The sequence below is a fragment of the Tenrec ecaudatus genome, chromosome 16 (assembly GCF_050624435.1).
Source record: "Tenrec ecaudatus isolate mTenEca1 chromosome 16, mTenEca1.hap1, whole genome shotgun sequence".
Classification (NCBI taxonomy): Eukaryota; Metazoa; Chordata; class Mammalia; order Afrosoricida; family Tenrecidae; genus Tenrec; species Tenrec ecaudatus.
In genome coordinates, this window is record NC_134545.1 from 40,505,497 (window position 1) to 40,519,053 (window position 13,557).

The following is a 13,557-nucleotide window of genomic DNA, read 5'->3' on the forward strand; positions in this document are numbered from 1 at the left end:
CTCCACTGCCATTCCTTCTTTGTCTTCTTGGTTTGTTCCTCGCTGTATCTTTCAACTCCAAATGTTAAGGCTTCAGTTCTTGGACTTTTCCTCTGCCTTCCCTATCGCTGTCCCTCCTTGAGGGATCTCTTCGCTTTAAATACTAAGAATACAATTACATTCCTAAATTATGTTTTTGGTCTTGTCTTGCCCTTGAACCTCAAACTCATCCATTCAACTGCATACTTAGCATCTCCATTTGGGTGTTATTAACCCAAATACAAACCCCAATGCCATAGAGGTGATTATGACACATGACTGTGTAAATCTTTATGCAGCAAATAGTCTCATGTTTTTCCCACAGAGTGGCTGGTGGTTTGAACTGCTGACCTTGTGCTTAGCAGTCCAACACTTCCTGACAACACTACCAGGGCTCCTTCCTGGTGTCTCTAGGCTCCTTAAGTGTAACCTGCGTAACTCCCTGATGCTTATTCAGCTATTCTGCCTGTAGGCTTCTCCTCCTGAGTCAACTACCAAGTCTGTGCTTCTTGTTACCAAGCCAAGAACCCCAGTGTCATATTTGAGTTTTCTGTTCTCTTGATTCCATATTTACCCCATGGGTAGATCTTTTCAGCTCTACCTCCCAAATATACCTCTAAATCCAGCCATTTCTCACCAGCTCACTGTTACCACCTGGGCCCAAGCCACCAACAGTATTCCTTGGGATGATTGCAGTTACTGTTCTGATTTCTGCGTTTCTGCCTTCCCCTACCTGTGGTCAGCATCAGCTTAACAGCCAGTAATCCTGTAAAAGTGTAAGTTAGACTGTGTCTTTCCTCTCCTCTAAACCTTCCACCCTTGGAGTAAAGTCCAGTGTCTTCCCGGTGACCCACCAGGGTCTGAGGAACCGTTCTCCTAACTCTGCACCCTCCTACAGTTCACGTTGCCTCCATGCTGTTCCATGAGCTCACCTCAGGGATCTTGCATTTGCTGTTCCACTCCCTGGAACAACCTCCTTCCAGCATTCTGGGTTTCCTTCAAGTCTCTGCTCAGATAATGATTTCCCCATCTCTCTCTCCCCGCACATCATCATCTCCATTTTGCTGGATTCTTCTTCTTCTTTTTTTTAACCCTTATCACCTTGCAAAATTTGTATTTATTGGTTTATTTCACACACACACAGTTGTGTGAATGTCATGAAGGTGAGGAATCTATTTTGTTCAAGGTACATCCCTGGTACCCATAGCAGTGTTGAGTCAGCATTTGGTGGATGATTGGACACTGCCTTCATGGGGCATACTTGCTCATCAAGGGGTGTTGTCTTGTCCAGAGCACTCTGGGTGCTTTGGCTCCTCCTCTGAGGTGGCTAGGGGCTGACTGCCTGTTTAACCCAAGTATAGACAGTTAGGAGCACTGGTTGAGAAAGTAGCGGCAGGGCTAGTAGTTTGCTGAGCCTGTGCTGAGCACTCTGGTTTGCTCTACTTGAATCCACAACTAGTGAGGGAGGCTGGGAATGACTTGACGTTTTTTATAGCTGGACAAAACGGTGGAAGGAGAGAGGAAGAGAAGGAAACAGAGGCGCAGGGCTAATGCCCGGAAAAGACCACTCAGGAGAAGGAGAGGACTGCTGACTCTGGTGAGTGGTGCACCAAAGGACACACAAGTGACACAATGAAAAATTGTGGACCAGTAATAGCTTCTAGAGATTGAGGAAAGGCCGGGCAGTCACCTGCCAGGATCACTTGTGCTCTGTGGAGGCTGTCTCATGTCCTGCCTTCTTGAGGAGGCTGCAGAAAGATTCACTGCCTACTCTGTTTTAGGGCAGTGGTTCTCTGCCTTCCTAATGCCGTGACCTTTTAATACCATTCCTCATGCTGTCGTGACCCCCCCAACATAACATTATTTTCATTGCTACTTCATCACTGTAATTTTGCTACTATTATGAATCGGGTGACCCCTGTGAAAGGGTAATTCGACCCCCAAAGGGGGCGTGACCCCACAGGTTGATAACTGCTATTTTAGGGACTTGACTGGTTTTACATATCTTTTTTCATTTAGTCTACAAGTCAGTTCTAAGACATGGTGACCCAGATATAACAGAGCAATTCTGCACTCTGTAGCGTTTGCAGTGGCAGCATTTTGGAAAGTAGACCAGGCTTTTCTTCCAAAGTACTTCTGGGGGGACTTGAGCCATCAACTTTCTGGTTAGAGCCCAAGTGCATTAGCCCTTTGTCCCACCTACAGATTCCTTAGACCTCATAACCCACCATTATCGCACAGATTGGAAAATGAGGCGCAAGAAGTGTGAGCAACTTGGTCCCAGTCACATAGCTGGTAAGTGCTAAGTTCGAGGCCAGGTGGTTTGGGCCCAGATCCTGAGCTGGCAGGCGTTTGCACAGTTGGTGAGGTACGCGGAACAGTGTGCAAGCAAGGGGGGTGGCCTTGGTGCTGGAACCAGGAGCTACGGTGCTAGGGGCCTTTCAGAGCACTGCTCCTTCCTGTCCATGATGTGTCTGGTTCGTGTACCGTTGTTACCACTTCCTCCCTGGGGTGCCTGTTCCCATTCGTCCTCTTTTCTAACAGCCCGTCCTTGGGTAAATCCTACCCTTTTGATTTTAACTGGGTGCTTATTCTAATCCTGGGGGAGTTGAGTCACAGACCCGAAGGGTTAGGTTACTACGGGCCTATCCGTTTACTCAACCAGTAAGCCTGGTCTTTTTCAAGGTTCCGAGTTCTGGTCCACATGTTTCTCCCACTCTATCTATGTCCTTCTGGTGTGATCGTTTTCAGCGCAATTGCTGGTGGTAGCCAGACATCATCTAGTTCTCCCGTCTTCCGAGTCTGGTGTCCATATGCTGCATTAGGCTAACTGCTTCCTATGTCTTTTGGTTTTCATCCTTATTTCCTCTGCACGGGAGAGGGAGGGAGACCAATAGCTATCCCTTAGATGTCTGCTCACAGCTTTTAAGACTCCAGTTGCTATTCACCAAAGTAGAATGCAGAACATTTTCTTTGTGACCTAGGTTATGCCAGTTGATCTTAGTGGCCTCGAAGACTATGATCCTGAGCCCCTAGACCAGCGCTTCTCAACTTGTGGGTCATGACCCCTTTGGGGGTTGAATGACCCTTTCACAGGGGTCACCCAATTCATAACAGTAGCAAAATTATGGTTATAAAGTAGCAACAAAAATAATGTGATGGTTGGGGGTCAGCACAGCATGAACTGTATAAAGGGTCCCGGCATTACGAAGGCTGAGGACCACTGTCCTAGACCCAGCTGCTTATCCCCTTAAAGTGTTTGATTATGTCTAAATGCTTTCATAACCTCCCCTGCCCCCGTATGGCTTACTCTCTGCAAGGTCAGCACTTTAAAACCACCAGTCACTCCTTTGGAGACAGATGGAGCTTTAATCCTATAAAGAATTATACTCTTGGAAACTCTCAGAGAGCAGTTTTACCCTGTCCTACGGATCGCTGCAGGGAGAAAGAAGGGCCTTTCTACTTCCACGTGGAATTCCAATCTCAGAAATGCACAGGGCCATTCCACCCTGTCCGGCAGGGTCAGGAGTTGGCATGGACTAGATGGCAGTGAGTTTGGTTTGGTTTGGATGCTCTACTGTATTCAGGGATATATTTGGAGCAAAGGCAAATACACATATACAAATATCCTTTCGCAAGTCTCTGTATATTTGTGGGTATATCTCCACGTTCAGTCTCAAAGCTGTTATAAGCCAGTGCACGTGTCCATGGCGGGGTGTATATTGTCTCTCTTACCTGTAACTCTTAAAAACCTCCCAGTAGTATCCCTTAATCATTTTTCACCCACATCTCTCTTATTGTATATTGCCTTCCCCTTCATTCAAGTTCACACTTGTGGTAGCATTGCTTTTTGACTTAACGTCACATGACCAAACATTTTCTAATGCAATTTTTGAGGTGTATACCTTAGTCATTTCAGTGACTTTAATCATGTGCAAACTTAATCCATTATTGTTGCCAAATTTCTGATCACTGTAAATAGAAGTTCACTTCTTTCAAAGTAATGACTACAATAAGAGACTCTTAAAGCCTGCCTCAATCTCACCCTCTAATCTCCAGGGCATAAATGTTGGCCGGGACACTCTTTAACGAGCTGATCAGACTCTCTTTTGTGGCCCCTTCTGTTTCTGAACCACGCAGAACTCACCCAACCTAGGCAGGGGTGGCAGCAGAACCGGTTTTGGTGATGGCAAACCGGAGAGGAGATCTGGTCCACCTGGGGCTGAGTTGCTGGTCTTGGTTCAGGCACTGGTCGTCCTCCTTGTTCACCTTACTGCTGGAGCTCAGCAACTTCAAGAGAAGACCAAGGAGGGGCAGCTTTCCCCAGACACAGCTTCTTGCTGATGTAAGAGCCTCCCCTGCTTAGCTGCAAGGGAAACAGGCTTTTTGTCTGTGGCTGTTTTTAACTTTGGAAATTCAGCAAACCTGTCTTTCCTTCGTCATGTACCAGGAAAGGAGTCCATCTAACAGCAAGAGAGAAGGGGCTTTATTTTAGTGGTCCTGAGTGATTGAGATGGATGTGAATTGGTTTCTTTTCTCTTTTCCTCTTCACGAGGAACCCTGGTGGCATAGTGGGTATGCATCGGACTGCGAACTGAAAGGTTGGCAGCTCAAAACTTCCAGCAGCTCCTCAGGATCAAGATGAGGCTTTCTCCTCCTGTAAACATTTACAGTGTGAGAAACTCACAGGGGCAGTTCTATCTTGTCCTGCGGGGTCGCAACCAGTCAGTTTTGACTCTATGGCAGGGAGTTTGTTTTTTGCTTGGTTTTCCTTTCCACGTGTCTGGCCTGGCACATTGAAATCGTCGTGTGCTGGCACGGAGAGGCACACACCTTGCTGCCTGCACCTTCTCGGCCGGCTCCTTGAATCTGGAGTTCCATCCCTGCTGCAGTGCTTGCTCCCATGGCCCAGGGTGAAAGGATTTAGTAACAAATGATCTTCCCTTCTGCCCCCAGGTTCCACGTACAGTGTCTTGTCTATCATGCCTTCAGACTCCGAGAGTAGTGGTTCCCTCAGCAGCGTGGGTGAGTACCACCATATTACGTTCTGCTCTTGCTGTGCGTGGCAGTAGCCGGGGTTGGGACTGTGGGATATTGGCCTTTATTTGTTAGCTGCTTTACGGGTGCTTTTTCTACTGAGACCATTCACGTTTTCTCACGGCACAGCAAGTATTAGTGGAGGAAGACAAACGCCTGGCTCTGGTGTTTGAAGGGGTGTAGAGAGGCGCATATTTGGCAATTTTCTTACCAGGTCAGCGGGTAAGACTTCCCAGTGAGCCTATTGTACTTCCCCATCCCATCACTGGTCTCGGAGGAACTCTGCGACACCTGTCCATGAGAGTCATCCCCTTTGAGACTCTGCAAGCAGAGAAAGCCACAGGACAGTGTGCTGCCATGGGGACAGAAGTAGCCAGGCTATGGTGAATTGGACATGTGTCTCTGCACATTGGGGCAGAAGCCCATAAAGTGAGATACTGTTATATTTTGACAATATACTTTCAGGAGGGTAAAAATGCTCTCTCAGCCCTCTAGCCGCTCTGTAGCCAGTTCCCTATGTTAAATTTTATGTCTCTAGAATTGGTGGGTAGAGTAAATGCTTAACATACTTGCCTGCTAACTGAAAGGTGGGAGATCAAGTCCACCAAAAGACATCTTGGAAGTCAGGGCCAGATGACTACTTCTGAAAAATCAGCCACTGAAACCCCATGGAGCACAGTCTACTCTGGACACCGGTGGGGTGCTCATAAGTTGGAACTGACTTGAGAATATCTATTTAACACTTCTAAGGTGGTTTCTGTTGTCTTGTTTGGGCCATCAAAGATACCTGCAGTGGTGAGTCCTGGAGTTTTGGGTCAGGAGAGTTTACAGAGTCCAATAACAATCTCCTCTCCCACTCCCCTCCTGGTGTAGACAGATGGGGAAATTGAAATCAGAGAGGGGCAATCTTATTTCTGAGATTCCAGAACTAGCCAGAGCACACCTTTTACCAACACTGAACTGAATTCTTCAAGCATCTAAGACATGATCCCAGAATGATGGACCTTCTGGTCTGTAGGAGGAAACATTTGTGTGGTCCAAACTAGCATTTTCTACTTTTCCATTTATTTCCATCTATTGGAGTGGTTACCCAGAGCTCACAGACAAAATTCATGATTGAAGGGTTGATTAAGGAAGCTAACAGGTTGTAAGGCAAGTGAAAATTGCTTAGGATGGAGTTATTCATCAGGACATGTTGCAAAGTTCTTACAGGGATACCAACAAATGCTTAAAAGACGTACCGTTCAGCTGAAGGTTCAGTTCAAGTCAGTAAGCCCAGATGCCCCATTTAAGTGCCCAGAAGTACCCCCCCCAAAAAAACACTCACACACAGTTTTACATGGATTTAGAAGTCCATGGATTGAGAAGTCCATTTATTGGTCCTCCACTCGAGTGCTCCCTCAATGCAAGAACACTTTGTTCTATTAAACTGGCATTCCATGATGCTCACCTTCCCGACACAGCCACTGAAGACAAAGCGGGCGCATAAGCAAATGTGGTGAAGAAAGCTGATGGTACCCAGCTATCAAAAGATATAGTGTCTGGGGTCTTAAAGGCTTGAAGGTAAACAAGCGTCCATCTAGCTCAGAAGCAACAAAGCCCACATGGAAGAAGTACACCAGCATGTGTGATCATGAGGTGTCGATGGGATCAGTTATCAGGCATCAAGGAACAAAAAATCATATCATTGTGAATGAGGGGGAGTGTGGAGTGAGGACCCAAAGCCCATCTGTAGGCAACTGGACATCCTCTTACAGAAGGATCGTGGGGAGGAGATGAGCCAGTCTGGGTGTAGTATAGCACTGACGAAACGTACAATTTTCCTCTAGTTCTTTAATGCTTCCTTCCCCCACTATCATGATCCCAATTCTACCTTACAAATCTGGCTAGACCACTGGTACAGATAGGAACTGGAAGCAAAGGGAATCCAGGGCAGATGAACCCCTCAGGACCAGTAGTGAGAGTGGCGATACCTGGAGGGTAGAGGGAAGGTGGGGTAGAAAGAGGGGGCTGATTATGAGGATCTACATATAACCTCCTTCCTGGGGAACAGATAACAGAAAAGTGGGTGAAGGGAAACATCGGACAGTGTAAGATATGACAAAATAATAATTTATAAATTATAAAGGGTTCATTGGGTAGGGGACGGGGAAAGAGGGAAACAATGAGGAGCTGATATCAAGGGCTCAAGCAGAAAGCAAATGTTTTGAGACTGATGATGGCAACAAATGTACAAATGTGCTTGACACAATGTATGTATGTGTGGATTGTGATAAGAGTTATACTAGCCACCAATAAAATGATTTAAAAATTGAGAAGTCCATCACTCCGTTCCATGTTCTGGTACCTGGTTCTGCTGCTGCTTCCCTGATGTCACAGTGGCATCCTGGTCCAGGAGGCTCACTGTGCAGGAATCCTAGGCTCTTTCTGGTAATGCGGTCCCTCCTCCTGCCTCTCAGAGGACTTAGAGGACCCCCCCCCCTTTTTTCTTAACAGTTTTATTAGCACATAATCCACATATAAAATCACTCAATCATATCAAGAAGAATTGTACAGTCCTTCCCACAATTTTAGAACTATTTTTTTCATGGTTAAATAATTTTAAAAATAAGTTGTGCAATCACAATCAGATCTAGTGCCCCCTCCCCCTCCCGCCTACAAGGCTTGCTCCCAAGTCCCCTCACGCTCCCTGTCTCCCACTCCTCACCCCCACACTCCTGTAAATGCTGGCGTCAATAGTTTTCTCTGCATCTGCTCGTTCGCTGCTTCACACACTGGAAAGCCCAACAGAAACAATAAACAACAAAGTGGTAAGGATAAAATCATAATAATATAATGATAAAAATGCAAATAATGAGTAAGAAAGTTAAAAAAAACCCACTACTGGTATTTTAAAAGCCAGGGAAGAAATTTTTGTCATGGAACAAGCAAGAAATACTGTGGGGGTACTCCAATAAACCTGGAAATTTTAATCCAAATTATTTTTAAAATTTTACAAAACAACCTTCTCATCTTCAAATGCTCTCCATTACACTTAATCCATTTGTCAAATCTGTGACTCCATTCTTGGAAACATTTTTCAAACTCACCTGGATGGCTAACAGCACCTCCCTCGTTTTTTCCTTCTGTCCTATGCCCTTTCATGTCTCTCTCCATTCTTAGAAACAAAAGGGAAGTTGCACGGAGCAAGGTCAGGTGAGTAAGGTGTGTGAGGCAAGAGATACATGCTGTTTTTTGCCTAAAGCTGGCGCACCGAGATGGCTGTGGGAGCAGGTGCACTGCTGTGGTGGCAAACCCGTCCCCCGTCTGCCCCAAATGAGGCCTTTTTTGTTAGACACTGTGATGCATCCTTTTCAGAACCTCTAAAAAGAAAGCTTGATCAATAGTCCTACCTGGTGGACGGACTCCAAATGCACTGTCCCCTCACATAAAAACCCCAAAAAGCAAATGAGCATCATCTTGATCTCTGATTTTACTTGATGAGTTTTTTGGAGGTGAGGTGATGATGGCGTCTTCCACTGGCTTGATTGGTGTTTGATTTCAGGGTTGTAAGAGCAGCATCACCAGTAATGACCTTGGAAAAAAGTCTGTGTTGCTCAAGAGCTGTTCTTTCAAAGCACAGTGTGTTTATACTCCATGCTCTGTCCTGCTCAGTCAGAACCAGAGGCACCAATTTCACAGCGACCCTTCTCAATCCCAAATTATCCGTTAACATTTGCCGAACGGAGCTCCAAGATAGTCCAGATAACTCCCCCATCTCTTCTATGGTCCGACCTTGGTCTTTGAGCACAAGTGCATGGATTTTGTTGACATTTGCTTCTGCTTGGGCAGTTGATGGATGTCCAGAATGAGGTCTGTCATCAATGGACATTTCACCTGTTGAAACAAGAGAACCGCTCGCACACTTGAGTTTTCCCCGTAGTGCTGTTCTTGTTAGCTGGGTTCAACATCACAACAGTTTTTGTGGCATTTTTCTTGAGCAGGAAACAAAAATTCACAGCCTTATGCTGTTCTCTTACATCGGCCATCATAAAAAACAAGGTTTGAGTGAAACTGCTTTTATGAAAAATTCACTGTGACCAGTGAGAACCTTCCCGGGCACTGCCACTGGGTGCACTAACGCAGAGCAAGTTGCTTGATGCTCACCCCGCGGGAAAATTGTGTACTATGAAAGCTCTGCTGAGCGGAGCTTTTTGCCATTTTGGAGAGGGTACACCCTCCTATTCCAGTTAATAGCCAGGCACCAGCTGCTTTCTTCACCACACTCTGCTGTAGCACCGGTGATTATTTCATAAAGGTGAGTATTGAGCAGGGCAATGTTATCAGAACTGTTCTTGGATTGGGGCTTGAGTTATGTGGGAGCCCAGAATGTATCCACTTGTCCATGGAATTTGCATGAGTCAGGTTTACTTTATCGGTTGTATTAGGACAAAATCAGAACCCCTTAAGACCAATTACAACAACAAAAGCAACCAACCCCAAACAAAACAAAATTAAACAAACTCAAGACAGGAAAACGAACTCTCCATAGAAACAAAAAAGTACAACATTGTCAATCATTGCACTGATAACGTCATCAGCTGTTCCAGTGACCCAGCACTCTGGACACTGTCGGTATAAAGGGTCTACGTGAGGACAGTTCCACCGTGAGCGAAAACACTTGAGCTGTTGCTCTAGGTGTGGTGACCCCCCCCCCCAACCATAACATTTTCGTTGCTACTTCATAACTGTAATTTTGCTACTGTTATGAATCAAGCTACCCCCGTGAAAGAAAGGGTCATTCGACTCCCAAAGGGGTCCTGACCCACAGGTTGAGAACCGCTGCCCTAAGGGGATTGGTGCCAGAGGGAATCTTCTTGGATTAATGCTTCCAAGTTCAGATCTTTGCCCAACAGATCAAAACCTGCATGTCACTGTGAGGGGGACTTGAGGCATGAAACATAGGTTATTCTGGGCCCCTTTTCTTTGGACACCTACCAAACTGGGGGTTCCCCCCATGGCCCAATGACCACCACCTCCACAACCTGGGGTGGCCACTCTCTGCTTCCTCTCCCACCTGAGTTCCCCAGTGCTTAGTCCAAGGGTGCAGGCCACTTTGAGGTAGGGTTCAGTTCATACTGCCAGGCCTCTGTGTTAAGTCCTCCTGGTGTCGTCCCTGGGTTATGTCATGCTCCTGCAAGGTTAGTGTCCAAGGTCATCATGGCGTGGTTCACCAAGAGTAGGATAGAAACATATTTGTAGTGACTCCCCAGGTTAGTGTCTCTTTAGGAGCAAAGAAGCCTTCCCAGCAGCCCCTCGGCACAGAGGTCCCTCTCCTCTTATTAAGCACAGTGGACTGGTGGCACTGGCGCACCTGCTAGCCGTGCAGATTCGTGAGCTCCACTCCCACACCTCGTCCCCGCCAGCCGGAAGGCTGAGAGGAGTTCTGCAGTGTGTGTGTTAGCAGCCCTTTGTGTTGCAGCTGGAGGCTTTTTAACATTTTGTTTTTATTGTGGGTAACTATAATTTTTTGTACACAATTTAACGGCATTCGTTAGATTCCCAATACTGTTCTTCTGTCGCCACAGTTTATTTCCAAAACGTTTTTGGTCACCCTAAACAGAAACTAGTACCCATTATGCAACAACATGCACTCAACTCTCCCCGCCCCCACCCCACCCCACCCCCACTCCTGCATGCAGCCCTGGTAACAACTAATCTACATTGTTCTCGATGTAGTTTTCATTTGCTTCTTTTAGATATTTCACATAAGTGGGATCATACAATGGCCATGTGTTTGCGTGTTTGGCTTCTTTAAGTCAGGATAGTGCTTTCAAGGTTGAATATTGCTGTGCTGCTGAACAGCTCTGATGAATCAGAGAGTTCAGATTGAGTTGAACTAGAAAGAAGGGTTTAATAATCTTCTTCCAAAAACCAGCCAGGGAAAGCCCTGTGGATCATGACAGTTTACAACTGATCCTGGGGCTGGTCCAGGACTAGGTAGCATTGTGTTTGATTGTGCATGGGATAACCGTGAATTAAGGCTAACTTGCCGGCAATTCACCACAACACAATAGTTTGGGATATGCTGTTTATGTCTTATCTGTTCATCCATTGCCGGACATTTGGGTTGTTTCTATCTTTTGCTCTTGTGAATAATGCTGCAATGAGCATTAGATGCCTGCTCTAGTTTGAGATGGATTGGCTGGTCTGACCTAATTCCTGGCCAAGGGCACTAGAATGTGTGATTGGTTTGAACCAGTTTATTGGCGTGCAATGAATGTGAAGTCAGCTTGGGGGCCACTCTAGCGCCTCCTAAAGAAGGCAGAATAAGGGTATGATGACGGGGAATGCCTAATTTTATTCATTTGGCATTCTTCCATGAACTTGATAAAGGCCCAGATCAAGGTCCCTATAATAAAAATATGACCCCTTAAATCTCCATTTGGGGGGGGGCAGTAAGTTATAGGAAACTGAAGAGGAAACTTGCAGATGAAGTCTTGGGGATAGCTTCCCCCCAGAAGCTTAAGCCTGCTGAGCTCAGCTGGTCAGCTGGAAGTCCTCAGGTGGCCTCTCCCATTGTAGACCTGACCTCCAGCTTGGCCCTGCTTACAACTTCACATGACGTTGTTTTTCATCTTAAAGCTGGCATTGGCGTTCTCCTGAGACCTTTTCTGACCTCTTCATCACTAAACGCGCGTGGCTTCCTCGAGGGCTCCCTCCTCGTCACTTCACTCTTCTGGTAGGCTGCCCTCAACCTTACTGGGTAGTGCTAACGTTATCGTTGTTCGGTGCCGTCAAGTCAGTTCTGACTCACAGCCACCCTGTGCGCTACAGGATGAAACACTGCCTGGTCCTGTGCCAGTTCTCACACTTGTTCATTGCAGCCACCGTGTCAATCCACCTTGTCTAGATCACCCTCTTTTTCGCTGCCCCGCAACTTTACTAAGTCCTTCTCCCGGGACTGGTCTCTTCTGACAGCATGTCTAAAGTACGGGAGATGAAATCTCACATCCTTGCCTCTAAGGAGCAGCCTGACTGTACTTCTTCCAAGACAGATCTGTTTGTTCTTTTGGCAGCCCAAGATACTGTAAATATTCAGTGCCCAAGTTTCTTTTTTTTTTTTACATTTCATTAGGGGCTCATACAACTCTTATCACAATCCATACATATACATACATCAATTGTATAAAACACATCTGTACATTCTTTTCCCTAATCATTTTCAAAGCATTTGCTCTCCACTTAAACCCTTTGCATCAGGTCCTCTTCACCCCTCCCCCTCGCCGCTCCCCTCTCCCTCATGAGCCCTTGATAATTTATAGATTGTTATTTTGTCATATCGTGCCCTATCCGGAGTCTCCCTTACCCCCCTTCTCTGCCGTCCCTCTCCCAGGGAGGAGGTTACATGTGGATCCTTGTAATCGGTTCCCCCTTTCCAACTCACTCACCCTCTACTCTCCCAGTATCGCCCCTCACACCCCTGGTCCTGAAGGTATCATCCACCCTGGATTCCCTGTGCCTCCAGCTCCTATGTGCACCAGTGTACAACCTCTGCCCTATCCAGTCCTGCAAGGTAGAATTCGGATCATGGTAGTTGTGGGGAGGAAGCATCCAGGATCTGGGGGAAAGCTGTGTTCTTCATCGGTACTACATCGCACCCTGACTGACCCATCTCCTCTCCTAAACCCCTCTGTGAGGGGATCTCCAAATGGGCTTTGGGTCTCCACTCTGCACTTCCCCCTTCATTCACTATGGTATATATTTTTTTTTGCATGATGCCTTATACCAGGTCCCGTTAGCACCTCGTGATCGCACAGGCTGGTGTGCTTCTTCCATGTGGGCTTGTTGCTTCTGAGCTAGATGGCCGCTTGTTCACCTTCAAGCCTTTAAGACCCGACACTATCTCTTTTGATAGCCAGATACCATCACAGTGCCCAACTTTCACATGCACATGGGAGGTGATTGAAGATACTACGGCTTGGGTCACTTGCAACTAAGTCCTCAAAGTCCCATCTCTGTTTTTCAATGCTTTAAAGAGGCCTCGTGAAGCAGATTCACCCAGAGCAAGGGTCATTGGATCCCTTGACCGCCAAGAGACTGGGCAGTGCAGCTTCCATGAAATACATGTCATTTCAGTCCATTGATGTTTGTCAATTGATATTTTCCCCTCCTCATTCATCCTAATCTAAGTTACCTTTTAATTCTCGTGTCTAGTGAGCTCACCTGGAAAGATGGAGGTCCTCAAGTGGGCTCTCCCATTTTAGGTCCAGCTTGACTCTGCTTACAACTTAACACAACTTTAGTATTCATCGTAAATGTGTACCTTGAAGTGGGGAAGTTTAAAGGAAAAGAGACATTCTTGGGAAACTGTTAGATAAAACTCACTTCCATGAGTTGATTTCAACTCATAGTGACCGCAAAGGACGATGTAGAACCGCTCTAAAGGCCTTCTCAGGCTCTATTAGAGCAGAAAGCCTCATCTTTATCCCGCGGAGCAACTTGTAGGTTTGAACTTCTGAT

At 46.4% G+C, this 13,557-nt stretch overlaps 1 protein-coding gene across 3 annotated transcripts in view; it reads left to right on the forward strand.

The window, feature by feature from the left end:
• DLG5 (discs large MAGUK scaffold protein 5) overlaps positions 1–13,557 on the forward strand; it is a 183,263-nt gene that overhangs the window by 67,850 nt on the left and 101,856 nt on the right. For all 3 annotated transcript variants that reach the window (XM_075535107.1, XM_075535108.1, XM_075535106.1), the window contains exon 2: positions 4,975–5,043. In XM_075535107.1, coding sequence (XP_075391222.1) covers positions 4,975–5,043 — 69 coding nt within the window. The remainder of the gene's footprint in view (positions 1–4,974; positions 5,044–13,557) is intronic.